Source organism: Leptonychotes weddellii, chromosome 4, assembly GCF_054177405.1.
Source record: "Leptonychotes weddellii isolate Sample4059 chromosome 4, ASM5417740v2, whole genome shotgun sequence".
NCBI classification, from domain to species: Eukaryota; Metazoa; Chordata; class Mammalia; order Carnivora; family Phocidae; genus Leptonychotes; species Leptonychotes weddellii.
In genome coordinates, this window is record NC_138372.1 from 107,787,774 (window position 1) to 107,815,304 (window position 27,531).

General features: G+C 39.7%; 1 protein-coding gene across 1 annotated transcript in view; it reads left to right on the forward strand.

Annotated features, from left to right (window-relative positions):
- The first annotated feature begins 8,108 nt into the window (after positions 1 to 8,108).
- CLVS1 (clavesin 1) overlaps positions 8,109 to 27,531 on the forward strand; it is a 170,728-nt gene continuing 151,305 nt past the window's right edge. The window contains exons 1-2 of the mRNA XM_006729452.3: positions 8,109 to 8,409; positions 21,029 to 21,656. Of these exons, the coding sequence (XP_006729515.1) occupies positions 21,202 to 21,656 (455 nt within the window). The 5' untranslated portion in view covers positions 8,109 to 8,409; positions 21,029 to 21,201. The remainder of the gene's footprint in view (positions 8,410 to 21,028; positions 21,657 to 27,531) is intronic.

Here is a 27,531-nt window from a genome sequence, read left to right on the forward strand (position 1 = left end):
GTATGGGTAATGCCAGTTAGACTCACTACTTCTCATTTCCTTCTCCCAAGGTTGGGTATTCACCAAGATGTCCTATTTTCTGGGAGGTGGACTTTCCTTATAGGACTAGGTCTTACAGGGAAATTATGGTCTGAGGAGTAAGGTGTCCTCAAACTATTTTAGAGAAATCAGCAGAATTAAATAAAACTATTTAATAGTAATGATGAAAACCTAATTCAAATTAGCTTGATGGGTTGGTTCATGTGACTCAGATAATTAAAGGAAGAGATGTAAGACCCAAGATCTTGGGGCAAGAAATGGGACCTATAAGACTCAATCTCCATGGGCGCCTGGGTGGCTCAGATGGTTAAGCGTCTGCCTTCGGCTCAGGTCATGATCCCAGGGTCCTGGGATCGAGTCCCGCATCGGGCTTCCCGCTCCTTGGGAGCCTGCTTCTCCCTCTGTTTCTCTCTGTCTCTCATGAATAAATAAATAAAATCTTTAAAAAAAAAATAAAAAAAACTATTTAATAGTAATGATGAAAACCTAATTCAAATTAGCTTGATGGGTTGGTTCATGTGACTCAGATAATTGAAGGAAGAGATGTAAGACCCAAGATCTTGGGGCAAGAAATGGGACCTATAAGACTCAATCTCCATAAGTCTCCAAACTCTCCCTGGCTTTACTTCTTCCTACTTTATCCACAATAATGCTCTGCAGCAGTGACTGACCAGGGTCAAGTGCTCTCCCACAACATGGTCTGGACAGAACTATTCGATAATGGGAAAATGAGGTCCTACAAAGGAGTATTGGCCAGATAGAACACATGTGTTTACTATAGTAATTCACCTGAGATCCCACAGCTAGTAAAAGGCAGAGACTTAAACCAAACTTCTATTTCCAAGTCTCGTGCTCTTTCTTCAATTGTGTGGATGTTGATTACTCTTTTGTTTTCAAGTCATAAAAATAATAATTCTGATAGCAGTGGTTATGCTTCCTTGTTTGAAATATAGTAGATATCTATTACAGGTCGAATTACTTTACTCTTTTCTGTCAAGAGTTTCCAACCTTGTGCACTTCCTGCTGTTCGATTCTGCACAGTCATTCTCTGGGATTAGTATCAGTATCTAATGATGTATTGTTAGTTGTTTATGTTTAGTCTCTCAAGTATGGAAATGAGATTAAGTTTGAATTTCCCTATTAAATTCTACTGCATATCAAACACTCCCCTCACTGTTCCCAGTTCTGTGTAATCAATTAAGACCAAAAGATTTATTCTGGTCAATGGTCTATGAGTAGAAATGATATATGTCACATCCAGGTGCCAGCAATAAGAGTAAGTGTGAGTTCTCATGTATCTCTTCCCCCTATCATGGTGGATTTCCAAATGATGGAACTTTCCAGAGCCTAACTTTGTGGAGCAGAACCCTTCCATTTCCCTTAATCCCCATCTCTCTACCAACCAGCACTAAACCTCCAGCATGAGAAATAAAACTATGTTGTATTAAGCCTCTGAGACCTGGGTTTATTTATTATCACCATCATATCCTGGAAGCAAAGTGCTGTATTAAAGAATACATTTTATGGTGTTAACTTAAGGGTTGGTGACACATGGTTAGGAGGCTGATATTGCAGGTAGGAAAGATAACAGTCCATGTTATGCAGTGGGAAACCATTTGGTACAACTGTCACCTGCAGTAACTTAGGGGTAAGACTGTATGCTTAAAGAGTTCACAGTCATAGGGGAAGGTATGTGAAAAACAAAGTGTTAGTAATATCTTGGTTATTATTTGCTATACTTTGCAACATAGTAAAATAAGAGGTGGCTGATTTTATAAGTAGAAATAAAAAAGTAGAAACTTCCAGAAATCCAAGAACTTGCCATGCTGGAAAAGCCAATTAATTTTTGCTCCCCAAGAAAAAGATAAAATTAAGAAAGCATTTGGGAAAAGTCCATTAAAACCAAATATTTTTAGCAAGAATCTGATTTAGGATGTGACCTTCATGCTTACTTAAAACCTCTCAATGATTTAGAATTTCTCAAGGAAAAGATCAGATACAGGATTTGGCTTTATCACTTATTACTCCAGAGAGGCTCAAATACATGAAGAGAGGTTTAGGGTTGAAAAAGCAAATAAATATAGCAGATCTGAGATATATGTCTCCAAAGAACCATGGTGTGTATACTGGAACATAGGACGGATGAAATCAGACAGACAATGCACCTCTAAAGTCTTCAGAGAAGTATACTTCCATGGAAACTATGAACTTGCAGTAAAAAAGCCTGTAGGCCTCAGAGAACTGAAATAACCCTTTGGCCCCCAGTCTCCCATGGAAAGGGAGTTGGCTGAAAAACTGCATCCTCTAAAGAAGTTGAAGTATGTATGTTTCAAAATATTGTAAAGGATGCCTCATCCCATTTGTAACCACTTGCTTGCAACTGCTTTACATGGGAAATTGGCTAGATGTGAACTTAATTTGACCTTAAACGTTATAAATGTCACTCCAAAGGAAATACTACTTTGATAAGCATATGCAGCCACATTGCTCAGGATAGGTTGGAATATGTCAATCTAGGAACATTCCAGCTTAATGATGTAACTGAATGCGGTCACTTTGGACCAATTAGAATGTAAGATCTATCAAAGCCATACATGTCCCACCTGGGAGAAACATACAACCTGCTGCAGGATCAACTTCTTTTAGGGCAACCCATGACTTTGGCTTCCCGAATTGCTCCAAGAAATATTGAAATGTCAATGAGCAGAGAGTATCTGATAGTGGTCAACACAGAGAAAGGCTGACCAATTCAGAGATTTAGCTTGTACATCACTTTCCCACCTGTTAACGCTTGCTTACCCGTTTAGCCTTTTGAGGAAATAAATGCTGGGATTTATAAATGTTTAATTATGTGGTTGTATGGTTTTTTGAGTGCATGTTGCTACTCAAAGAACTGGATGTTTGCTGAAACCCAAATAAAACAGAAATTGAGCCTATATTAGAAACTCAATTTTAACTGAGGGCATATTCTGTAATCCCATTTTGGATGTGGCCAAGGAGTATAATGGAAAAAAAAAGAAAACCAACACAGAAACCTCTCAAACTTTGGTGCCAGAGGTCATGAAGAACAAAGGAATAGAAAGCTTTCCCAGAGACCAGAGTAAGGCCCTAATAAAAACAAAAACCAAAAGAACAACAACAAAAAAACCAAACCAAAACAAAACAAAACAAAAAGAAAAAACAAAAAAAACAAAAAAAACCCCCAAAAAACAAAAAGCTCTTTTGTGCCAGTGTAGAAGGTCCTTGCCACATCTGTCCAGTGTGATTTCAGAATTGCTGGGCTCAGTGACTGCCAGGTATCTTCCCACCCATCTCTTTCTTTTTTTTTTTTTTTTATTAAAGATTTTTATTTATTATTTGACAGAGAGAATGAGAGAGAGAGAGCACATGAGAGGGGGGAGGGTCAGAGGGAGAAGCAGACTCCCCGCCGAGCAGGGAGCCCGATGCGGGCCTCGATCCCGGGACTCCGGGATCATGACCTGAGCTGAAGGCAGTCGCTCAACCGACTGAGCCACCCAGGCGCCCTCACCCGTCTCTTTCTGAATGGGAACATTTATTGTGGTTATCCAGTCTCTCTTTTACTATTGTTTATTAGGTGTGTTGGTTGGGGGGGGGCATTGCAAATAATTTATATTTTTGCTTATACATCTCCAGAGCAAGAGGATCACATCTAGATGTGTGGTAGAGATAAAATAATTGCATAAAACCTAATGATCTGGACCTTGGAACTGGATGAAGTGACTAAAGGACTCTTTGGACATGGGTTGAGTGTTAAGGAAGAAGTTAAGAGATTTTTAGTAACCACAAGGGTAGGCTGATGCAGAAACATTGACTACTCACCAAATATTCCTATGCTTGCTCACATTTCCCAGCCCCCTTGCATTTGGCAGGGCCCTGTGTCTTGTTCTGGCCAATGAGCAATGAGCAGAAATGATGTGTGTTACTTCCAGGCTGAAGCATAAGAGCAGCTCCCAGTTCTCCATGCATCATACTTTCCTGCTGTGGCAATTCCTCATCTGGCCCCTGGGTAACTAGGTGGAAGAGAGCCCTACTTTCTCCACAACACCCCAACAAGTATAAACAAGAAAGAAACCATTTTTGGAATAAGCCACTTGGGGCTGCAGAGTTGCTTTGTTCTTTCAGCATTACCTAACCTATCCTGACCAATGCAAATTCTAAAATTTCAAAATTGGCCTGCACATTAAATAATAGAAATATCAGTGACAATCTTTTATGATCATACATGAGATGTACTTCACAAAACTTCGGGGAGAACAAAAAGAATAACTAAAATATTCTTTGTTTTGCAATTTGACCTTACTCCTCATACATTTTTCAGTCCTTAAACAGCAAGGCAAGGCAGTGGTTTACAAATGTGTTGTTTTGCCATTATGATATCATCCTAACAGTTTTGTTATAAATATCAGGATTTCTCTGGGTATTAATTATCCCATTCTGCATGTGCTCTCAGCTTCACTGTACCCCCTAGACAGACATAGAGACTTCATCTGTCACTAGCCCACACACAATGAGCTTCCTCCCCTCATCCTAACCTGGACCACAGCAAATCTAATGTCAACAGGGTTTTTCAAGGCAGTACAGAAATGAGTAACTGATTTGGCAATATCAGGCACAAGGTCAGGCAGCAGGAAAATGCCTGTGAATAGGCCACACATTCACCCATGGCATTGGCTGCTTATACACCAAGGGGTACATGGAGAAATCCTGCAAACAAATATATTGGCAGCAGTCATGTGAGGAGCTGAAATGGAGTTGGAGTAGAGTGTGCAAAATACCAGCACAAGGTCCATCAGAGTGAGTAAGGAAAAGAAACCTATTTCAGAAGCCTCTGATTTGTAGTTATCAGGCAAAAACTTATAGCAAAGACGATCTGGCTCCAGGAAATAAAAAAGACAGATTCAACAGAGTAAAGACACATGTACTCCATAGAGGACAGTTGTTCTTACAGAGGAGTTTTAAATGGTCTGGAAAGGTAAGTATTACCACGAAAAACACAGGGATAATACTCAGGAATGTAAAGGGAAATGATACACTTTCACCGGCACTTTGGGAGGAAGCAGACCTCTTAATATATCAAGCATATCTGTCTAATCATCAATTTAAGTGATGAATTTTTTTCACTCTAATCACTACAAGTAAAATTAAAAACTGCTTTTATTATTATTTTTTAAAGATTTTATTTATTTATTTGACAGAGACCAAGAGAGGGAACGCAAGCAGGGGGAGCAGCAGGCAGAGGGAGAGGGAGAAGCAGGCTTCCGCTGAGCAGGGAGCCCAACTCGGGTCTGGATCCTAGGACGCTGGGATCATGACCTAAGCCAAAGGCAGGCCCTTAATGACTGAGCCACCCAGGCGCCCCTTAAAACTGCTTTAAAAACCTTTGGAATGTAAGATTATATTCTGGCAGCCAGTAGCTTTTGTAGTTACCCTGCCTATGTAGGTGGGTCCTACCACATCATCAGGCAGGAGCACTCTGGGTTTATGTCTCAGCCTCCTATCAGTGGGGATAGCTTTCCTTTACAAAGATTTCTCAAGGGACATCTGGGTGGCTCAGTTGGTTAAGCGTCTGACTCTTGGTTTTGGCTCTGGTCCTGATCTCCAGGTCGTGAGATTGAGCCCCACCTCAGGCTCTGCCCTGAGCACAGAGTTGGCTTAAGACTCTCTCCCCTCTGGGCGCCTGGGTGGCTCAGTCAGTTAAGTGTCTGCCTTTGGTTCAGTTCATGATCCTTGGGTCCTGGGATTGAGGCCCACATTGGGCTCCTTACTCCACAGGGAGCCTGCCTATCTCTGTCTTTCATGAATAAATAAATAAAATCTTAAAAAAAAAAAGACTCTCTCTTTCTCCTTCTGCTCCTCCCCCACCTTCTCTCTCTCTCTCTCTAAAATAAATAAATCTTTTAAAATTTTTTTCTCCAAAAGGAGAGCATATATACACACATACATATATACACATATATATACACATGTGTGTGATTTTTTTTCTACTTTACCTCTTAGAAAATACAAATAAAATTGGTGAGGTTATTGCTGATGTCATTCAAAAGTCACAGCTGACAGTGAAAAACTGGAAGGGAACACCAGCTGAGCAAAGGTATCCAAATTCATTTTAAGCTTTGAAAAGGGAGTGTTAAATCATAGGCTTATGAAACACCTAGGTCTTGGTCTTGGTCTTGGTTTATATTTCTGTAAATGGTTATAGAAAGGAAAAAAGGAGGAAGAGAAACAGAATAATTAACATGAACATCTCAGACATCACAAAGCTTTTAAAAGGATGAAGAGTATTAGAGTGGAAATTAGAGAAAACTTTTCTTTTAAACATTCACATTTGATGCCAGTTTGCAAGTCATGTCCATGATTAGGTATATCTTAGAAGATGCCCCTTTAATTGAGCTTATTTATCTGTGATCAAAACTTAGCAGCAACCTCAGATCATTTGGGAGTGCTATGCCTTTTTGGATATGTTTCTATATGAAATTCATAACTTTATAAAATATTTTAAAATACATCTATGTGTGGGGGGCTTATATCATTCATTCATTCATTCATCATTATTCTTCTATTCAACAAATATTTATTGACTTCTATGATGTTCCAGGCACACATCTAGATGTTTGAGAAGCAGTGGTGAACAAAATAGACAAATTTCTACCACATGGTGTTAACATTCTATTGAAGAGAGATACAGTAAACAGATATGTAAATAAATATATAATGCTACATCACAGTTGGAACAATTCTGATAACTTTAAACTCTCCATGACATATATGATAAAAAGATTGCTTTAAAATACTTCATAAGTTTTCTTCTTTTATTAAATATGGAAACTTTAGATGAACACAAGGAAGAAAATCCAATTGTTCAACTTGACAAAAAGCAAATTTATCTATAATCTTATCATCATGCTATCCTATGAGCTTACCAACTTGATATGGGGCAGGAGTACTGTATTGGGTATCTTACTTTTCTTTACCATTTTCTGAGCATTTTTCTTTGTTATTAACAGTTTTCAAAAATATGTTCTTAATAGCTGCAAATATTACAGGCTATGTACAAACAATTTTAATGCTTTTATTATTTTTGACAAATTTTATGATAATAAATTAATGTACATAAATCTTTATCTGCATATCTGATTATATCCTCAGCAGAAGGTGCATACAGTGGAATCATTTAGTCTATAGGCATGCATGTGCATTTTATGATACTTGATCTATGTTACAAATGGACCTATACAAAGGTTACATTTTCTTACTATTATTGTAGTATTGTTACTATTGTAACAGTATGAGACATTAAGTAGACTTAAAACCTCAGCCAAAACTGCACCTTGGTGCTAATTTTAAATTGTATATATATATACATATAATTGTATATATATATATGTATATATATATAATCTGTTTACTGGTGAGGTTGGTTTTTAAAAATATGTTTATCATGCATTCACCTTTCCTTAGTGAATTCTTTGTCATTTGCTCTTTCTCTTGTTTCCTCTTAAACCATTAGGGTTTTTCTTTTGATGTGAGATATTTTCAGCATGAAACATATATTTCTTGCAATTTTTCCAAACGGTCATTTATATTTACCCTTTTATGATATTTTTGTATTTGAAAGTATTTTTATGCATCCGATTTTATTGATCTTTTTTGGGGGGCTGATTGCTTATATTCCTCTTGTGCTTAAAAAAGCTTCTCTATCAGTAAAATATTTCTTTCGTTTTTCTAGTTGATTTTTTAAAATAATTTTTCTTTTTTATTTAGCTCTTTAATCTCCGTGTAGTTAATTTTGGTGCGATGAGCCTTAATTTGAACCTTTTCCAAATTGTTCATTTTCTCACTACCATTTGTTAATAAAATAATCCGTGCTTTCCCCCATAGGTCTGTGATACTTTTTTTCTCATTTGTTAAATTTACACACACACACACACACACACACACATGCACACACGAGTCTGTTTCAGAGGTTGCATTAATCAGTTTAAAAGGTTCTGTTTTTAAGATTGGTGGTAGTTGGTGGGGGTGGGAAGTGATGGTTCCGGTACTTCTTGTCCCAGATGTTACAAAATTACAATGATTCTTGGTATTGTCTTGATGGAACGGGGGAAGAGCAGCGGTGCGGAGGCACTTAGGACCCAGGGGAAAGCCAGCCTTGGTATAGAAGGACAGAGTCTCCGGCGCACACGCCTCCTACCAAAATCACAGCCCCGTGCAGCCGGGGCTCTCATTCACAGCTTTCTAGAGAAATCTGAGCCCGAACCTGCCAGAATAGGGGATCTCACCCACTCAGCTCAGCAGCGAGGACACCTGCAGAAACACATTCCTAAAGCAAGGCTGAGCGGCTGTGTGAAGGTATTTGTTGCCTTTTTTCTCCCTTCTGTATTTGCAGCGCCTCCCCGCCTTTCCCCCCAGCTCTTGCGATGCCATGGCTGCGGTGTTTCAGCACTTCGGTGCGTGGACAGCTCCCATCTGCAATCCCCCTGCACTCCATCCCTCCCGCACCCCACTTTCCACGCCTTCGCGGTCCATCCTCCTCCTCCCGGCGCCCGCTCAGCCTGCGCTCCCTTACACCATCAGCACCCCCATCTCTCCACCATCACCGTCATGATCTCCACCATCACCAGCGCCGTAACTAGAGTCAACACAACTGTGTCTTGTCACTTAGACAAAGCCTGAGGTCCTCAGGGTTGAGCATAAGAACCCAAGTTTTCAGGCACAGGAAGGAAAGTTCAGGTGGACGACACCCTTGAAAACAAAGAGACGCCTGCTTGAGAGAAAGGGAAAGTGAAGCCAGGACAGAGAGAGACCCAGGGCAGGGGACAGATGGGGCACTTGCCAGACACCAGCAGTTAGACAGCTGCCTTTCAGCAGATTAGGGGCTGTTTAGTTCAGGAAATTAACATGGCCTGGGGTATAGTGTTATTCCGGTAAAAGAGATATGTAAGCTCAATCCGTGTTTCTGGTTTTCCAATGGAGAATCACCAGGAAGCAGGGTGGGGGTGACTGATGACTCATATTCACCCACACGCCAATTTTCCTTCCTAAGCGTTTATTACAGAAACTCTGGAATTAAGTTTTCTACTGAAATGTTTTGTAAAATGAAGACCCCAAAGATTAACTCTGTGACCAGAGTAAAAATTAAAATGTTGGTGATGATAACCTAACAAATTGGCTCTCAGCGGAAAGTGCTATTTGTTCAAATGTCTCTTCCTGTCTACTTATTTCAATTTTCCAATCTTAAACCTCTCTTTGGAGCAAAGAAGATAGATCCCTTGCCCAAAAGGCCAAAGTAGTAATGATATTCAGAGCAGATGGCCTGTCTTTGTTCATAACTAGTCAAGGACTGACTCGGATTTGGAAGGCGAGATTTTTGTGTGCTTTCTCAGTAATCAGACGATAACACACTTTTCCCATAATAGTAAAAGGTAATAGAGTGCAAAAATTGAAAAAGCATTTTATGTAACTGTATTCTGTCAGGCTCTGCTTTTAGAGTGCCATCATTTTCTATCTCAGCTGAAGGGAAGTTGGAACATCTTTCAAATATCTTGAAGGTCCAAACCCAAGTCATATCTCCTCTTTAATTTATCCAGGATCTTCTGCTTTATAGGAACTAACAAACAGCAGAAAATAAGTACCTGAGCCTGTCATAAATAAAAATCTTTCAATGAGTACCCATTTAATCCATTATTACTGAACAGCAAAGTATTGGGTGGGTGGGTTTTTTTTTTTTGCAAATTATTTTTCATAAAATTAACATCTTAATTAAAAATGAGATGGATCATGTTTTCATATGAGAATGGTGTCAGGTCACATGTCACAATCAAGTTTAAACCAGAGCACAGAAAAGCCTCATTTAAAAATCACTCTTGTACATTTATTCTGCTTCCTTAAAAAGAAAAAGAGTCAGCAAAGCAAGTTTGGTCTAAACTGGCTCACTAATTTTGTCAAAAATAAAAAATAGCCATGAACAAGTAGTTTCTAAAGGAAGTTTTGAGGAAAAATTCACACCAAATACTCTTCTGGAATGAGGGATAGTTGCATTTTCTCAAAAGTTACTTACTGCCATTAATTACATAACCATTGGCATAATTCGATTTGCCTCTAAAATTCACCCACTTTTGAACTCAAACTAAGAAAACTAGTGAAAGTATCTGGTGAAATGGATTTTAGAGAAGAAGAAAATTTGCTCATTTATGTACTGTCCTTAGATTGGTGATGTCCTCAGTAAACAAGACCCTTCAAGTCCCAAAGAAACAAGATTCTTAATATTCCCTTATCTGTTTGCAAACAATGGTTCATCCCAGATCATTTTTTAAAATGTACATGCAGTTCTGGCTGCTTCAAACTAGAAACTCAGGCCAGGAATCCAGTGTCTCCAATGCTGCTGTCTTCCTGTGCTGAATACAATTTCCTGAGGATGGGGAAATTTCAAAACAATGCTGCTTCAGTGAGATTTACAGGCATCTGTCTCAGAAGTGATGCCTTTCTCTGATGAAATATTATGCTGGGCTTATTAATTTTTATACAGTGCTACAATCCTGGCTTCTTCTTTTATTCTTTTCTCTATTAAGGGCTATTTTACTTTTTTCATATTTTCAGTAACAAAACTTTCTCCTTTTCATAATAGATTTAAACGTGAACAGAAAACATTTTCCATCAGAGTGACATCATACACTTTTGTAGACATGTTCACAGAGGGGCACATCTTTTTAGAATCATGGAGTGTAAAGCTTGCTAAACTTTTATCTCCCAAAAGGGGGAATCAGGAACTCTTCAGAACTAGTGGTGTCTGCTCACTTTGCAAGCTTTGCAAAAGGACACTTTATTAACCCTGTAAAGTCTATTCATGATTTACACACTTCCTCAAAGCAGAGTCATCCTTAGTAAATGGATTCAGACATGGGTCTTCTCTCCTTTCCTGTTACAGGGTGACTGAGACAGGAGGTAACACAGCAAAATGAGTATACAAAATATGAAGTTTGGTTGCATGTCATCTGCCTAGAAATACCCCTCAACATTGCCAAGAGAGATCTTTGCTTACATTACACCCTTCTCCCAAATTTTAATTAGTTTGATTACCATTCATTTTATCCAGATTTCACTGGAATAAATTTCTTTCAAGAGAAGATCCACAATGTGAATTACTTCAAGTCTGCAGCCCCGTAACATCAATCCCAAGTATCATATCTCTCTAGAGAGAACCGTGCTTACTTTTCCATCCAAGTTCATCTTAGCTTAACTGAAGTTTGCCTTCTTTGGTTTGATTTTTCACGGATATGGAAATCAACTGGTCACTTCTCTTCCCCCACCCCCCAAAAAGCTTTCATTTATTCAGTTAATAAGTTCATTATTCTTCACTACCTCTGCTGCCCCTCACAGACCTTTATCATATCTTCTCTGGCCAGGTAACCCAATCCTCTCCCCTTTCATGGACATGTTATCACATGACAGGGAGTATTAGAGAAAGTTTTCTGTGTTGGCAGGGCCCTTTTCTATGAGCCTTTCTTCTTCCTGACTTCTGAGCCAGCAGGAATTTTCCCTATACGTGTTTGAGATGATTGCTCTTGTCTTCTGGACCCTTTTAGCTACATCTCCAATTCATAGATATTATGCAAAGCAACTTTCCCCATGTCTTCTCCTTAAAATAACATCATGTCAATTCAGCTTCTCTTACTGTTCAAATGTCTTACATAAAGTTCCATACTTTATACGTGCCAAGTACATAGTGTATTCAGTGTTCATTCTTCCGTAGTTTCGGACGAAGGGAAATTGTGGGCCTGGAAATGGCAGAGGGGCTCACATTATAGGTTTTAAGTAAGAGACCTCTAGTCTGATGTGTGGTCGAATACAACAAAGTAACAAAACGTGAGATTCTCTTTTTCCTTGCCCCCCTTCTCTTTCTCTTAGCATCTCTTAGCATCTCTTGCTTCTCCTCCTCCTTCCTTTTTTCATTGTTTTTTGTTGACATATAGAGCACACAAGTATGTGTGCAAACATAATGGAGTGATCTGATAAGCTTTGATGAGTGCTGGTATTCCAAAAGGAGTGAGCACACAGGAAGTGTTTTTACTCTCCTGTTGGATAGAGTAGCACTGTTGTCCACATACAGTGTGAGTTCTGCTTTCAGAGGTAATGAACCTACCCTCTCAACCCTTTGGATTCACTACAAATCCTCTAGAGCAGTGCTTCCCAAACAGTGTGTATACAAATTGCCTGGGAATTCTGGTACTCATTCAGCGGGTCTGGGTGAATGCTAACATCCCATATTCCTAACAAGCTCCTGGGTGCTGCTGATGCTACTGATCCACGGACCACACTTCGAGAAGCAAAGACAAAGTTTCTTTCTTTCTGAACAGTCCCACCTGAATGTCTGAATAGTAAATAAAGGCACTCAGACTAAACAAAACAAAAACCATTCCAGGTTCTGAGGCAATAAGAGCTGAGAAGTCACAGCTGTAGTTGAGGAGAAAGTGATACAAATAACCCCTTTCCTCTCACCTCAGCCTTGTGCGCCCTGTTGGGCTCACCTTCACCTGGCAGTTTTCTGAACCGATTCCTGCGGCTGATGTCATCTGCCTAAGCACATCCAGAAGGGTCCCAGGCACATCAACATGCTGGGGAAAACACTGAGAGGGAAAGAGGGCAAGTGGATTTAGTGGCCATCTTTGGGCCCTGCCTTTCTTACATCTCTCCAGAGCCTCTTCCTCTAAAGAGTCTATCCTGAGAGAAATACCCTCTTCCCTTAATGGAAGAAGAATCACATGTTTGTTTTTTCCTTCCTCTCCCGCTGATACTCTTACGAAGCACAACTGAAATTAAATTTTAAATTGGGGCATTGACTGCCAGTGACTTCTTATGGGGATAGTTTAATAGCATAGAAAAACATTTTAGTCTAATTTTTTATGTCTCAATAAATTTTTCCCTGTAGATTGTCTTTATTTAAAATACAGTGAGGTCTAAGGTAAGCACTACTTCAACTAAATACTTCTCTACAGTGAGGAGGCAGAAAAATCCCATGCCTTCCTTGCCAGTTGTCTTTTCCTTCAACTCCTTGTATTATTTGCCCCAAAGCAAACTAAAAGAATAAAAGTTGTGTGGGTTGTTCTAGAATACAGGACACAATCCTCTGTCAAAACGTCCATCTTCAAGTTCCAGACTATTCTAATACTGATCTGGCATTTATTTTGGGTAGAAATTCTCAGTGTCTCTACTCTGATAGAACTCCTTCCAATTTACTTTTAATCTTTCTTAACAGCAAGAGCAAATGGGAGCAGATGACCCTGCTTAGTTGCTATTTTAAAGAGAGCCAAGAGAATCAACACAATGAATATTTATGTTGCAAGGGTAAGCCCTGGGCTAAGACTGAGTTGAAGGTGATGGGAATTTGACAGTGAGCCAGGGGCTAAATTCTGGTCACACTACACTTTCAGATGATTAAAGGTCTCCCCTTTATCCTTCTAGAATTCTCTCCCTGGCCCCGGTATAGCTAGTTCATATCTGCAAGTTGGGTAATGTTTAATAGAATGCTGATGGACTGGGAAGCAATCTGTTACTCACAGGATTTATGCTCCTTTGTCAGTATGTATGCAGAGAAGTCCTACAAGCCCTCCTGGTCAATCTCAAATTCATCATTTGGGGAAAAAAACCCACCCCTTTTCTGGTTAGCACCAAAGAATGCTGCAATCAACCAACCTCTGAGGATTAAATGTAGGTACCACCCACGGGCAGTAAGGGAGCATGTCATCTTTCAGGAAAGATTTCAAATACAGTTGTACTTAAAAAAAAAAAATCTTTGCTCGTTGTGATTTTCAATTTTGGTCTAGATGTATCAGCAACATCTATTTTTATTTCATTCAGTGTAAAAATTCCTTTCAGCATTCCTAGGGGAAAAACATATTCAGTTAAACATTTTGAAGTGAGATTTTAGAAAGGTGAAGAGCCATCAGGGTTGACCTCATTCAATATACATTTAAAATTTGGAGACATAACTTTCACACCTACTAATGGAGGAGGTAGTTGATTAGACTTTCATGTGGAAAGTTTTATCCCTCAGATTTATCTTCATTTTTTTTCTTATAAAACAAATGTGGGTATAGTTTCTCATTTTATATTGGTATTAATTTAAATTTATGTGTACTTAAAATTATTCTTTTGTATTGCTAAGAATATCCCAAAGCAATACATATTTGAGGTATTTTCATTATTTATTAGTGTTCTTATATTTCAAGCAATATCTAGGCTTTATAGATTTTATCTTTCTGGTCATGACAACAGTATATCTTTCCTCCCCAAATCTGGCCAATTTTACAACATCCTTTACATGATCTTCCTTAGGATTGGTGGGGTGTAGGTGTGTGCCTGTTGTGTGAGTGAGTCGTTGTGAGGGCACAAGTATCCAGAATGGTGTAGAGAAAGCACTTATGCTGAGAGGCAGGGCAAGGTCACTGACAGAATGTGGGCCGTAGGTCAGGGAGGCTGTGGTGTGAATCTTCATTCTTCTACCTATTACTAATCTATCTAAATCTCATATTTATCCTTTCATCTAATAATTAATAACCCAGCTTTAAAGGTTGGTGTGGAGATTAGATCATAGAACATCAAAGCTGTAGGCATATAATAAATACTCAGTGAATATTTTTTTTCCCCCCAATTTTTAACATTAGTTTATTATCTGACTTTAAGATAAGTGCTTAGTTGTTCTAAGACTCAATCTCTTTTTACCTGGAAACAAAATTATGATATCAACAAGATTACAGTAAATGTAAAATGGAGCTTTTTATTTCCAAAGCACTTTTACCTACATCATTTCACATGATCCTCAGCATCTCCCAGGGAATCCTTTTTATTCTACCTATTACAGGATCATTGTAACAATGAAGAAAGATAACTGATGTAAAAGGCTTTGAAATAATATGTACTCACGTACATATTCTATAGACAAGGTACGGTTATTAGTCTGATTGTCTCCCACTATATTTAATGTGTGTTTCTGAAGATAATGAAATAAATGCAAATAATAGATTATAAAATAACCAAAACCGATTTCATTTGAATTATTGTACTTTCTGAAATGATTTTTCTGCATAGATTCCTTAGTTCAAAAATACTAGGATGTATGTTTTATAGGTGTATGTGTGTGTGTACAAATACACCTTCTTAAGAATGAATTCTTTTTTTTTTTTTAAGATTTATTTATTTATTTGACAGAGAGAGGGAGCCTGCAGTATATATATACTATATACTATAGTATATAGTGGGGCAAGGGGAGGGGGAAGGGCAGAGAGAAAGAATCTCAAGCAGATTCCCCACTGAGTGCAGACTCCGATGCTGGACTTGATCTCACAACCCTGAGATCATGGCCTGAGCCAAAATCAAGACTCAGATGCTTAAGTGACTGAAACCACCCTGGTGCTCCAAGACTGAATTCTGTGTAAGAATAGATTTCTTCTAATGGAAACTTGAGATGAAGTGGGAATCTTGAATCTATAGATACCATTATTTCAAATATCATGATATGAAGACTCTTCTTTCCTTACTCTCATACAAAATACTACTACTACTTAAATTTCTAGTTCATAAGAAAAAGCATGCATTAGAAGTAGAAGTTAGCTTCTACCTTGGACACCGCAGAGGGTGTGGTAAGTTACTCTCCATGTATTTGTAACAATGTCTAAATAAAAAATCATTTGGGACCCAAGCAGCAATGGAAAAGGTGGTTTCTGAGCCTCACATGAATGTGCCTAAAGTGCCCTTTTTGATTATCAAGCACATTTCAGTGCCCAGATCATGCTTGGCACTCTGCTAGGCATGGCAAAGTGTCAATCTTTCAAATAGAATGGCAGGATCTTTGATCTGGCATTTTAGCCCAAAGGAAAATATGCAAAGGAAGAGCAAACATTTGTGATAGCTGGAAAAGGCATAGACGGCCAGATTTTTAAATAGCTTCAGTCCTCTTCCAATGAAGAAGCAAAGACTAATATTTCACTAGTAAATATAATACTGCTCGGGCGCCTGGGTGGCTCAGTCAGTTAAGCGTCTGCCTTCCGCTCAGGTCATGATCCCAGGGTCCTGGGATCGGGCTCCCTGCTCAGCGGGAAGCCTGCTTCTCCCTCTCCCACTCCCCTGCTTGTGTTCCCTCTCTCACTGTGTCTCTCTCTGTCAAATAAATAAATAAAATCTTTAAAAAAAAAAAAAGAAGCAAGGACAAGACTGGACATCTGTAAGGTATGGCATTAAGCTACCTAAGAATGTCTGTGAACAGTCTGTGAGGTTTATGGAATGGTAAATCCAGAAGGAATTTTAGTAAAGGACAGTAAGGTTCTGAGAGGAAAGGTGACTTGCTGAAGGTCACATAGCTCTTAAGTAGTAAATATTAGAACCCTTTTGCTGCACCTAAGAGGCAGAACAGCACAGTAGAAAAGAGCATGGGACTAGAGAAAGATTACTTGGTCTTGAATCCAATTTCTTATGATTAGTAGCTGTGTAACCTTGGAAAACTCACTTAACCTCTCTATGCCTCTGTTTCCTCATCTAAAAAATGGGGACAATAATACACTCATTTTATGTTGTTCTAAAGATCAAATAATGTAATATATAAATAGAGAGTATGTAAGTGTCTGGGACATAATAAATATACTTACAGTAAATAATAAAATAAAGCTATTATTATTCATTCCACTAGGACAGAAAACCACTCCTACTTCTTCATGTGATACCAAGTCCAATGTATCTTTTCATACTTATTTGACCAATTCAGAAAAGTTGAATGAGAACCAAGTCCTTCACATGAATAAAAGATGACAGTCAAGTAAAAACACTACATCCTGGAGAACATTCTTGAATGGCATTGCATTTTTAGCCTTAAATATTATCAAAGTTGTTATTTAAATAGCAGATTATTCAGAGTTCTGAAGTGAAGCATTTGCCTTTAATGGAAAATATCTATTTCATCCTAAGTGACTCTGGCTTGGGTGTTCTCCCCAGAAGCTTCTACTGTATGCTGAGGACAGAATAAAAATGTAAATTGCAGCAAATTTATTTCGATATTATAGATTGGAAGCATAGCTATGTGTGGAGGTGGGTCATGAAAAATGCAATCTCAGCTCTCCCCTTGAACCCATAGTAATTTATCTCAGAAACATTGTGGAGTTCCCTGAACTGTAATGTGTGTAACTTGCTCCCAGAACCTTTAAATCTTCTGAAGGGGACAAGCTGTTGTTATGACTTGTGCTCTAAGCGTCCTGTGTCATGGCTAGGAACTGTGAATATCATCCAGCATGCTTCAGGGAGGCAATGATCTGAAGTACAATGTGCCTAGGCTAAATTCTCCTGGGAAATTAAAAGTCAGCTGCAATGCTATCATTTAAGGAAAATGATTCCTGAGGCATCCAACAGAAGGGGAAACCACTCACTCATTGAAACAATGTTTTGACTACTTTCTTTATTCACTTACTCTCTCTATACTTAGTGGGTACTCATTCTGTGGTAGAAAATGTTCTAGGCACTGAGGATAGATGGTGAACACAGCAAAGTTGCTCCACTCATGGGCTGACACTTTTTGTGCCAGGCACTGTATTGGGGATACACAGATGAGTGGGATCCCGCTTTTCCCTACAAGGAGTTCAGAGTAAAGAAGGAGAGAGGGAGATGGCAATGAAATGATGTGGTTGGGGCTATGGGACTGCCAGTGACCTGGGAAGGTCAGTGAGGGTTTCCTAGAGAAAATGGTGTCCAGATGACTCCTGAAGGGTGAAGAGGAGTTCATCAGAGGTCATGCTTTGTCAAGGAGGTGAGGAGAAACTTCATGTGGTTCAGTGTAGCTGCATGGCCAGGGGGTGAATCTGGAAAGAGATAAAGACTGGATGATGAGGAGTCTTGGAAACCTTATTACATAGTTTTGTACTTTATCCTGGGACAATTGGCAGCTATTGGTCAATGTCAATCAAGGAATGACGTGAGCAGATTTCAATTAGAATCCAGAGAACGGACTGGAGAAGGGCAAAGTTGGCAGCAAAGGGCACCATAGGGAAGATAATGCAGGGCTAAACGGACAAAGACTGATGTGACCCAAACAAAGACAGCGAAAATGGATGGAAAAAAACGGGCAGATTTAAGAAATATTATGGAAATAATTGTCTGGACGTGGGTGATAAGGGAGAGAGTGGAATAAGAGTAGACTCCCAGGTTTCTAGAGTGGGAAACGGCACAGCAGATGATGTCAGTCACTAAGAGATGGAGGTGGAGGAGCGAATTCAGGATGAGGAACTAGGATTAGTTCAGGTTTAAGCACATTGAGTTTGTGGTGTCTAGAGGACATCTTTGTGGGGTTGTTGAGAAGGCGGTTAAATGTGTAGCCTGAAGACCAGGAGAGAGCTATACACAGAAGTTATATTACATGTAGGTGGTCAAACCATGGGGCAGGTCCTGGAAACACTACACTGAAGTGTTCACAGGAAGAGAAGACAGAACAGGAGTCGACAAGGCTAAGAGAAAAATCAGGGTGTCTGGAGTCAGAGAAAATGCGTGGGAGAATGGCAGAGAGAGTTTTAAGAAGGATGAAGTCATCAATATCAAATACTGATAGAGTTCACTCATAAAGAGTACTAACATTTGTCTCTTGGATGTAGGAACAAAAAGATCATTCACTAGTAGGGTGACCATCTGTCTGGGTTTGCTTAGATTTATCTCAGTTTATGGCTATTGTTCCAGCATCATTATTATTATAAGTGCCCCCTCATGTCTAAATTTGGATGGTAAATTATATGATCATCCTGCTCAAGTGGTTGGTGGGAGCAGTAAGGACATATAGCTGTGGGTGTAGGGATGAAACGGAAGAGGAGACATCAAACTCGAGAACTTTCTGAAGGGGTGTGGTAAGGCTACTAGACAGGGAATTTTAACATCAGATGAACATCAAACTAGATGGATTTGGAAGTTTCTTCCAATCCTGGGAATAGTTCATAGCATTATTTTCTATTTACCATTCTAAGTCCTTAAAATTAGTGAAAATCAAGACTTTATTTTAGTTCTCATTTTCACATGTTACAGAACTAAATGTGTTTTCTTACAAATTATTTTACACCGCCAACATTTTATACATAAAATTTCTATTATTTCATTATCTTGAAGATGAATATCAGTTACTTGAACAGTTCCTCATCTCCCCCATGTCACAGTATAAAGCAGAAATGTGTGAGTTGATGGTCTCCCTTAAGAACTAACTGGTAGGGGCGCCTGGGTGGCTCAGTCGTTGGGCGTCTGCCTTCGGCTCAGGTCGTGATCCCAGAATTCTGGGATCGAGCCCCACATCGGGCTCCCTGCTCCGCGGGAAGCCTGCTTCTCCCTCTCCCACTCCCCCTGCTTATGTTCCCTCTCTTGCTGTGTCTCTCTCTGTCAAATAAATAAAATCTTTAAAAAAAAAAAAGAACTAAATGGTAGTTCTAAATTAAGCAGAAGAATAATTTTGTCTTTTAAATTATTTTGTATGATAAAACAGTACCAATAATAATTAGTTTGGGAATAAATATTCTGCCTCTCATTGTAAACACTGTAAGCCTAGGTAAAAAACACATGCCTTCAAGTTCAAGAAGCCTAGTATGGCTTCTGATTTTTTCAATTTCTGGGTTAGACCAAACAGATGTCTGAGAGCATTTATATTTAAAATGAGAAAGGTGCAAATAATATGGGTGTTCCTCTGTGTACCATTTTGGTGTAGAAGTCATAAGAGATGTATCTGAGGAGATTCAAACCATCATTATCATAAGCAAAATGATATCTCAGAACAACAGGAAAGTTATATAAAATGGGAGGATTTTTTTTTTTTTAAGATTTTATTTATTTATTTGACAGAGAGAGAGACAGCGAGAGCAGGAACACAAGCAGGGCGAGTGGGAGAGGGAGAAGCAGGCCTCCCGCCGAACAGGAAGCCCGATGTGGGACTCGATCCCAGGACCCTGGGATCATGACCTGAGCCGAAGGCAGATGCTTAACGACTGAGCCACCCAGGCGCCCCGGGAGGATTTTTTTTTTTAAAGATTTTATTTATTTATTTGAGAGAGAGAATGAGAGAGAGCACACGAGAGGGGGGAGGGTCAGAGGGAGAAGCAGACTCCCTGCCGAGCAGGGAGCCCTATGCGTGACTCGATCCCTGGACTCCAGGATCATGACCTGAGCCGAAGGCAGTCGCTTAACCAACTGAGCCACCCAGGCGCCCAAAATGGGAGGATTTTTAAGCCTGTATAGATATTGGGTCAGCAGGGAGGCACCCGGGGTTTCACGTCCCTTTGCCTTGCCTACAGAAGAGTGACAAAGGCAAATAAGAAAGCTGCTTGTAATGTCCACACGTGAGGGTCCTCTCTCATTGCTGTTGAATTTGATTACTGAGGGTCAGGTTTCCAGCCAAAAGGCTGCCACCCTCCCCCTTCCCTAGGCCATTGTTAGTTCAGTTTTGAGTAATTAGGTACCTGTGGGGTTATGATAGAGTGACCTGTAACAGTCCCTTTTTATTGTTAAGATGCAAATGACTGCCTTTTAAAAAGGTGGGGGGAGGGGGTATTTCTGTGAAAGGTACTTCTGTTTGAGAAAAGAGGCTAATGGGAGCAATAAATTGTACAGCAGCCATAATTTCTAGGTCTGTGAATAACCCCATAAAGCATGCTGCAGCAGAGAAGGATCTTTCTCTCTTCTCACCATTTCTTAATGAAAGAGCAACCTATTACTAATCTGACCATACACTATTATGTTAACATGATCAGTGTGACTAAAAAGTTCCCAAACATATTTCAAGTATTTGATGCATCCAGGACTTCAACACTGAAAGTCTGCCTATTACACCATTTTAAAGATAATTTACCCTTTATTTTTCGGAGACCTCATCTACTCAAACCCACAGCTTTTCTATCTCAGTTCCAGTTAATTTGCCCAGATGTTGTATCATCACTGTTTGTCTCTCTTGTGTGCATTTGTTTTGCAGTAAAAAATGGTCTCAGCTTTTCTTCTTTTTTGGATGGCCACCACCACCTAAGACCTGAATGTCCTACTGCTTTCCAAGAACAGAAAGAAGACCTTCTATTTGTTTGTTTCCGTGGCAGCTTGGTAGTAACAAAACTGTTGAATGGGCCCCAATTTCGGCAGACCGTCAGGTGAATGGGACCAGTCTCCCTTCTTCCAAAATATCAGAAATTAAGCACTTGGAAAGGAGATTCAGCCAAGATGACCCATTTACAGGCCGGACTCAGTCCAGAGACTATAGAGAAAGCTCGCCTGGAACTGAATGAAAACCCAGATGTCTTACATCAGGATATCCAGCAAGTCAGGGACATGATCATCACCAGACCTGACATTGGGTTTTTACGTACAGATGATGCCTTCATCCTGAGATTTCTCCGAGCCAGGAAGTTTCACCAAGCAGATGCCTTCCGACTCCTGGCCCAGTACTTTCAGTACCGCCAGCTGAACCTGGACATGTTCAAAAACTTCAAGGCTGATGATCCCGGCATTAAGAGGGCTCTCATCGACGGCTTCCCTGGAGTGCTGGAAAACCGTGATCACTATGGCAGGAAGATTCTTCTGCTGTTTGCAGCCAATTGGGATCAGAGTAGGTAAATGTAGATAGCATCTTTACTTGGTTTTTCTTTTTCATAAGCGTCTTCACTGCATGTTTGGGGCTGTATGGTTTTCATTTTTTAAAAATGCAAAAAATGTGTGACGAGTGGGCTTTCATCCAGCCACAAAGGAAGGTTTAAGGCCACAAGATTATCATCATCAAAAGGCAATTCCAGATTCACGGCGGTGGTTTGGAATAATAGAATCATAGTGTTAGAATTGTAAGACACCTTAGAAATCATTATTCTATTCATCAGAGTGGGTCATTTATTTTAATAAAGTTGAAAGCTTGTCTTCTAGAAGAACCATATATTCTGTCTTTCGTGTTCTCATCTTTAACAACCAAAACAACAAAAATGGATTCAGTAGATAACTTTATATCAAGTGTTTTCAACACATAAATAATTTCTTGGATCCTATCCATGACTTTAATACCCTATATTTCTTCTGAGTGCCAGAAATGCATCTCTCCCTGAAAATCCTATAAAGAACCGCAAACTCAACATGTCCCAAACTGAACACACCATCTTCCGTACTATATCCACCTTTCCATATATCCAGTCTCTCCAGCCAGAAATCTGAATGTCATCATGAAATGCTTCTGGCCTTTGCTCTTCACATCCAATTAATTGCCAAGTCTCACTCCTTTCTTCTTAAGAACCTCTCACATCTCATCCCCTCTCTTTGCTCCTGTTGTTATCGCCTTGGTTTAGATTCTTATCATTTCTCACTTGAATTTCTGCCTCTGATCTACTCTCTTCTGATGGTCTACATCATAGCTGGAGTGACCCTTCCAAAATTCTGTGATGTCATTCTGCTGATTAAAGTTCTTCAGTGACCTGCAAGGCCTTCAAAGTAAAGTAAGGCCCTTTATGATGCACCTTGTACATCTCCTGCTGTGTGTCCCCTTTTGCCCTTGTGGGTCTCTGGTCCAGCTGGAAGCAAGTATAGGCCTTGCCTTGAGTAAATGAGGTTTTTCCATGCCTCCAAGCCTTTGGACCTACCTCATCAGGCACCAAAAGGAGAGACCAGCCACTTCTTATCCCAATTCCAACCATCCTGGACAGTCTGCCTACTGATTCATACTCCTCTTCATGCTTCTTCTCTGTATAGTTTTCATCTTTCCTCCGCCCCAACCCTTCTCAGTTAGGTGCCCTTTCTTTGTTCATTATTTCCACTAAAGCATTTGCAATAGGAGTGTAAGAACCATTGCTATTACAGCTATTATTTTGGGATATGTATACCATATGCTCTACTGAGCATTTATATATATTGTCTCATTTACCCAATGAGAACTTTTCATGAAAGACATTATTATTATCCTTATGTCACATTTGATGACACAAGACTTTCAGAAATTAAGTAACTCACTCAGTATCACATAACTAGTGAAATATGGAATGGGTGTGGAGCCCCGGTAGTCTGACTTGAGAGAGTTGTCTTAACTTGACTTCACTGCAATTGTGTGTTTACTTGTGTACTCTTTCTTAGGCCTCCTCCCAAGACTGCAAGTTCCTTGAGGGCAGGAGACTGTCACTTTCATGTTTATCTCTTTGGCACATGGCACAATATCCAATAAATCTGAATGAGAAAGAATGCATGAATCAATCTCCAAAACTTCACCTGTGACTTTGGTCTTCACAGAAGTATCATCATGGAAATGTTTACAGTCCCTGGGGAGACACGGGTTTAACTTTAAAAATATACCAAAGACACAAACAGTGAATCATGGAACACTACATCAAAAACTAATGACGTAATGTATGGTGATTAACATAACAATAAAAAATTTAAAAAATATATACCAAAGAATCCCTCCCCAGTATAATTAAAAGGAATTTCTAGGGTGGTCCTTTATTACTTCATATCATTCCTCCTCCTCTTAAAAATGATAATATTTTAAGATACCTTAGAACCACTGACTATTTTCTGGTTGGTAAATTGGGATCAGGCAAGTTAATCCTGAGGAGGTATTTCAGGGTTTTAACACTATCAGTCTAGAGCTTGGTCAGCTCTGCCCCAGGGCCAGGATGCGTTTGCACGTTTCTGCTCTGTTAACACAAGGTCCCTGCCACCAAAGAGCCCATCGTGCAATCCACTGTCCTGCAGTGTGCAAATATACAAACTCCCATTGACCACAGGAGAATTCCATAGGAGAATTCCTTCTGAGACACACACACCATCAACACAGGGCATCAGTCTTATATCTGAGAAAACAGCCGACCTTTTGAGAATGGCATGTTCACATTTTGGATTTTGGAACAGGACAATTTTGATGATTCTGGAAAATAATCATACTGACTTCATTTGCGCTTAATTGTTGTAAGTGTTCTAGAACTTCCATCTGCTAAGACACTAAGTAGTGATTTACACATAAAAAAAATACATCATCGCAAAATATCTTACCTTGTATTAGCATTTGGTCCGACTGTATCTCAAAATGTGTTAAGAAGTCATAACAAATAGTAATAGTAAGAAGAAGTAAAGATCCGAGAGAATAATCCAAATGTTTATGATTATGTTAACCTTGAACGAGTTACAATCCTCTGTTCCTTAGTTTCCTCAAGTGTAAAATAAGAAGCTCAAGCTAGGTAATCCCTGAAACACTTCAGCTCTAATAGCTCATGAATGTAAAGCTCATTCAGCCTGATCCTATGGATGGATGGAAAGGGATTTTAAAATTCACTTTATAGCTGCCTTACTCACTAGGTTTTTTGAAGTAACCTCTCTCTCTTTCTCTCTTCCTCCCACCCTCACCCCGAACCCACACAGGCTAAGTCTACTTGAGGCATTTTTTTTTTTAAACTATACACTGCTATTTGTTCCAAATATTTTGGTTTCAACAAGAAGGTAAATGATCAGGTTATCCCATTGACAGCCAAAGATCATTAGAAGGAAACAAACCTCAGTTTGAACCCAGGTACTGTCACATGCTTTCCTGGTTATATGACCTGGGACAAGCAACCTCTCTGAGACTCGGTTTTCTCATCTGCAAGGTAGGGATGATAGTGATGTCTATCTAATAGTGCAGTTGGGAGGATCAAATGAAAAAATGCACTTAAGGAACACAACTCATTGTTTGGCACATGGTAAGCACCCAATAAATATTAACTTCTAGTATTATTATTAATATTATAAAACATCCCCCTACAAAAATAATTGAGCACAGATGGTAGATAGATAAAGATAGAGACAGGAGTACAATACCTGAAAATGAAAATGGGCCAGTGGGTGTGGTCTGCCTGCATGCCCATCCTAAGTACTTCTTTGTTTTCTCCCAGAACATGTTCCCTGTCACACAGACCCAGCCTAAATGGGGCCCGAAGGGCCTGGAAGAGTTGGCAGAGCTTTGCAAAATTACTTCACTCTAATTGGGCACCTAAGATGGCTGGGAAGAATTTGCATGTCTCATATGAAAGGTTTACTGAGATTAAAATGGTTATTAATATTTATTAAAGCTATGTAAATCTCATTCATCTAAACCCAGACACCCTGAACAAAAATGCAGAGTGGTGAGCGATAGGAAGCGCTGTCCTCCAGAGGCACTCAGGGGCTCTGTTGGCTTGGGTTAAGTGTGCCAACTGAAGGGCGGGAGCGCTGGGCTCCCCGAGCATGAACTGGCTTCCTCCAGAAATCAGGCCTCAATGAAGGGCTGTGTGGCTTCTGTATTTCCTGAGGCTGCCAGGCTGAACTGAAATGCATTAGATGAAATCAGCACTCACATCATTATTCATAAAATGAAGCTGGCTTTTTCTGGGCTAGCAGAGTTTACGTTTCGGCTCACCTGCTTGGTATATACTGGAGATGTAGGGGGATACCATCACTCAATGAGCTCTTCGATTTTTCTCACCTAAACTGAGTTTGCCCCTTAAGATCTGATAAAAAAGAAATCCATTTCTCGTTTCTTTCTGGTTCGCATACTTGTACCTGGTCCTACAGCCCGATATGCCCATACTTAGCTAGAGAAGAGTTAAGCTTGGTCAAGTTATTTTACTTTCTGGAGTCTCCATTTCACTAAGTGGAAATAGGTATAATATCTGGCATGTGGAGCTGTTACAAGGATTAACCCCAATTGCCTTACTTGATGGTGTCCAAGAGGCAGAATAGAACAGTGATTAAATGTGCCCAGAAACTCTGAAGCCAGATAGCCCTCTTCATATTCCAGCTGCCTCCTCACCAGCCATGGGATTCTGAGCAAGTTGCTTAAATGCTTATTACCCTGTTTCTCACCTCTTAAGTGGGGGTGATGATGAGCGTAAGTTAACAGTAGTTGGTGTTCAACAAATGGCACTGTTTCTTAAGAAAAAAAATCCCAATAAGGCAAATATCTAAGATATTGGGTCACTAGATGTACTTTCCAATTCCAAATGGCAGGATTTGAACCATGACCAACTTTCCTCCACCTGGAAAAGTATAAAAAGTGCAACAGAGACCCCAAGCCACCATGCTTCAAAGTGGTCTGGGGTAGCTCAGGTGTGGCTGGGAGGCTCTGAGAAATCACCTGCTCTTAGTGTCCCTCCCTATCATGTTTATTACATTCTCAGGCTATAAGAAAGTCATTTGGGAAGAAGGATTCAGATAATAAAAGCCCCACAATAGACTACAATAGTATCCTGTAGTGCTCGGTGGGGGAAAAACTACTAGAAATGCATTGAAAGTCATAATATATAAAATGACACTGGATATTCTTTGGTCAGTGTATTGTTTGTTTCTCACAATTAAAAAGCTCAGAAATCAGCAACCAGGTTGAAAATTAGTTGGTTCTTTTAGGAAGCTGGGGCACCCAAAGGAAGAGCTGAGTTAGGGCAATTTAGTAGAGCGAAAGGGGGCCAATGGACAACCTGATTACTACCTTCAAGTATATAGAGTTATTACAAGAAGGCAATGAATCTTGTAGGCTCTCTTTCTCCACCATACAGAACAAGGGCCAAATGTTTGGACTGAAGTGCGACCAACTGGATGGAAGATTAAAGGGAGCCAAGACCTCAGCACAAGGGTGAAGGACTGGGGCATTTCCCTGAGGTATAAAATTTAAGAGGGCACCAAAGCACTCAGTAATCAAAAGAAATACTTTTTTCAAAAAATATTTTAAGATCAAAATTAATGCAAAAAATCCATCATGAACAAAATGTCAAAATTTTAAAGAAGGCAGGGTAAGATCATTGACTTTTTCCTTGAGCCTAAGGCTCCAATATGGCCTGGCAATCGGATTTCAAAAGAGGAATGCCTTTAGTTGGCTCCTAGTCAATTATATTACAGTACATAATGCTGAATATCTATATACTCTTAACAGTTGCACAGAACCTTATGGTTCCCAAGCATTTCCATGTACATTTTCTGATTTAATGCTCATTAACCATTTGGGGAGTATCACTAAGGGACAGATGACAAAGAAGAGATTTGAGGAGAAGATACTTTCTAATCAAGGAACTAAATGACTCATCAATGGAAAAACTTAGACTCAGAGCTTCTAATTCCAAGCTCCAAAGACATCTGGAGCCAACTGTTCAGCCCCTGAGTGATTAGATATTTCAGAACATCCACACAGCTTCTGAAATGCTGTAAGTGGATTTCCTGGTGGTGGACACATGTGTGGATGAGTGCAGTGAGTCATGGTGGACAGGATCTGAGGTTGAGGGGCAGTGATTCTCAAAAGGGGCACAGTTCTTTCTTTCTTTCTTTCTTTTTTATTTTTTTATTATTATGTTACATTAATCACCATCATTACATCATTAGTTTTTGATGTAGTGTTCCACGATTCATTATTTGCATATAACACCCAGTGCTCCATGCAGAACATGCCCTCTTTAAAACCCATCACCAGGCTAACCCATCCTCCCACTCCCCTCCCCTCTAGAACCCTCAGTTTGT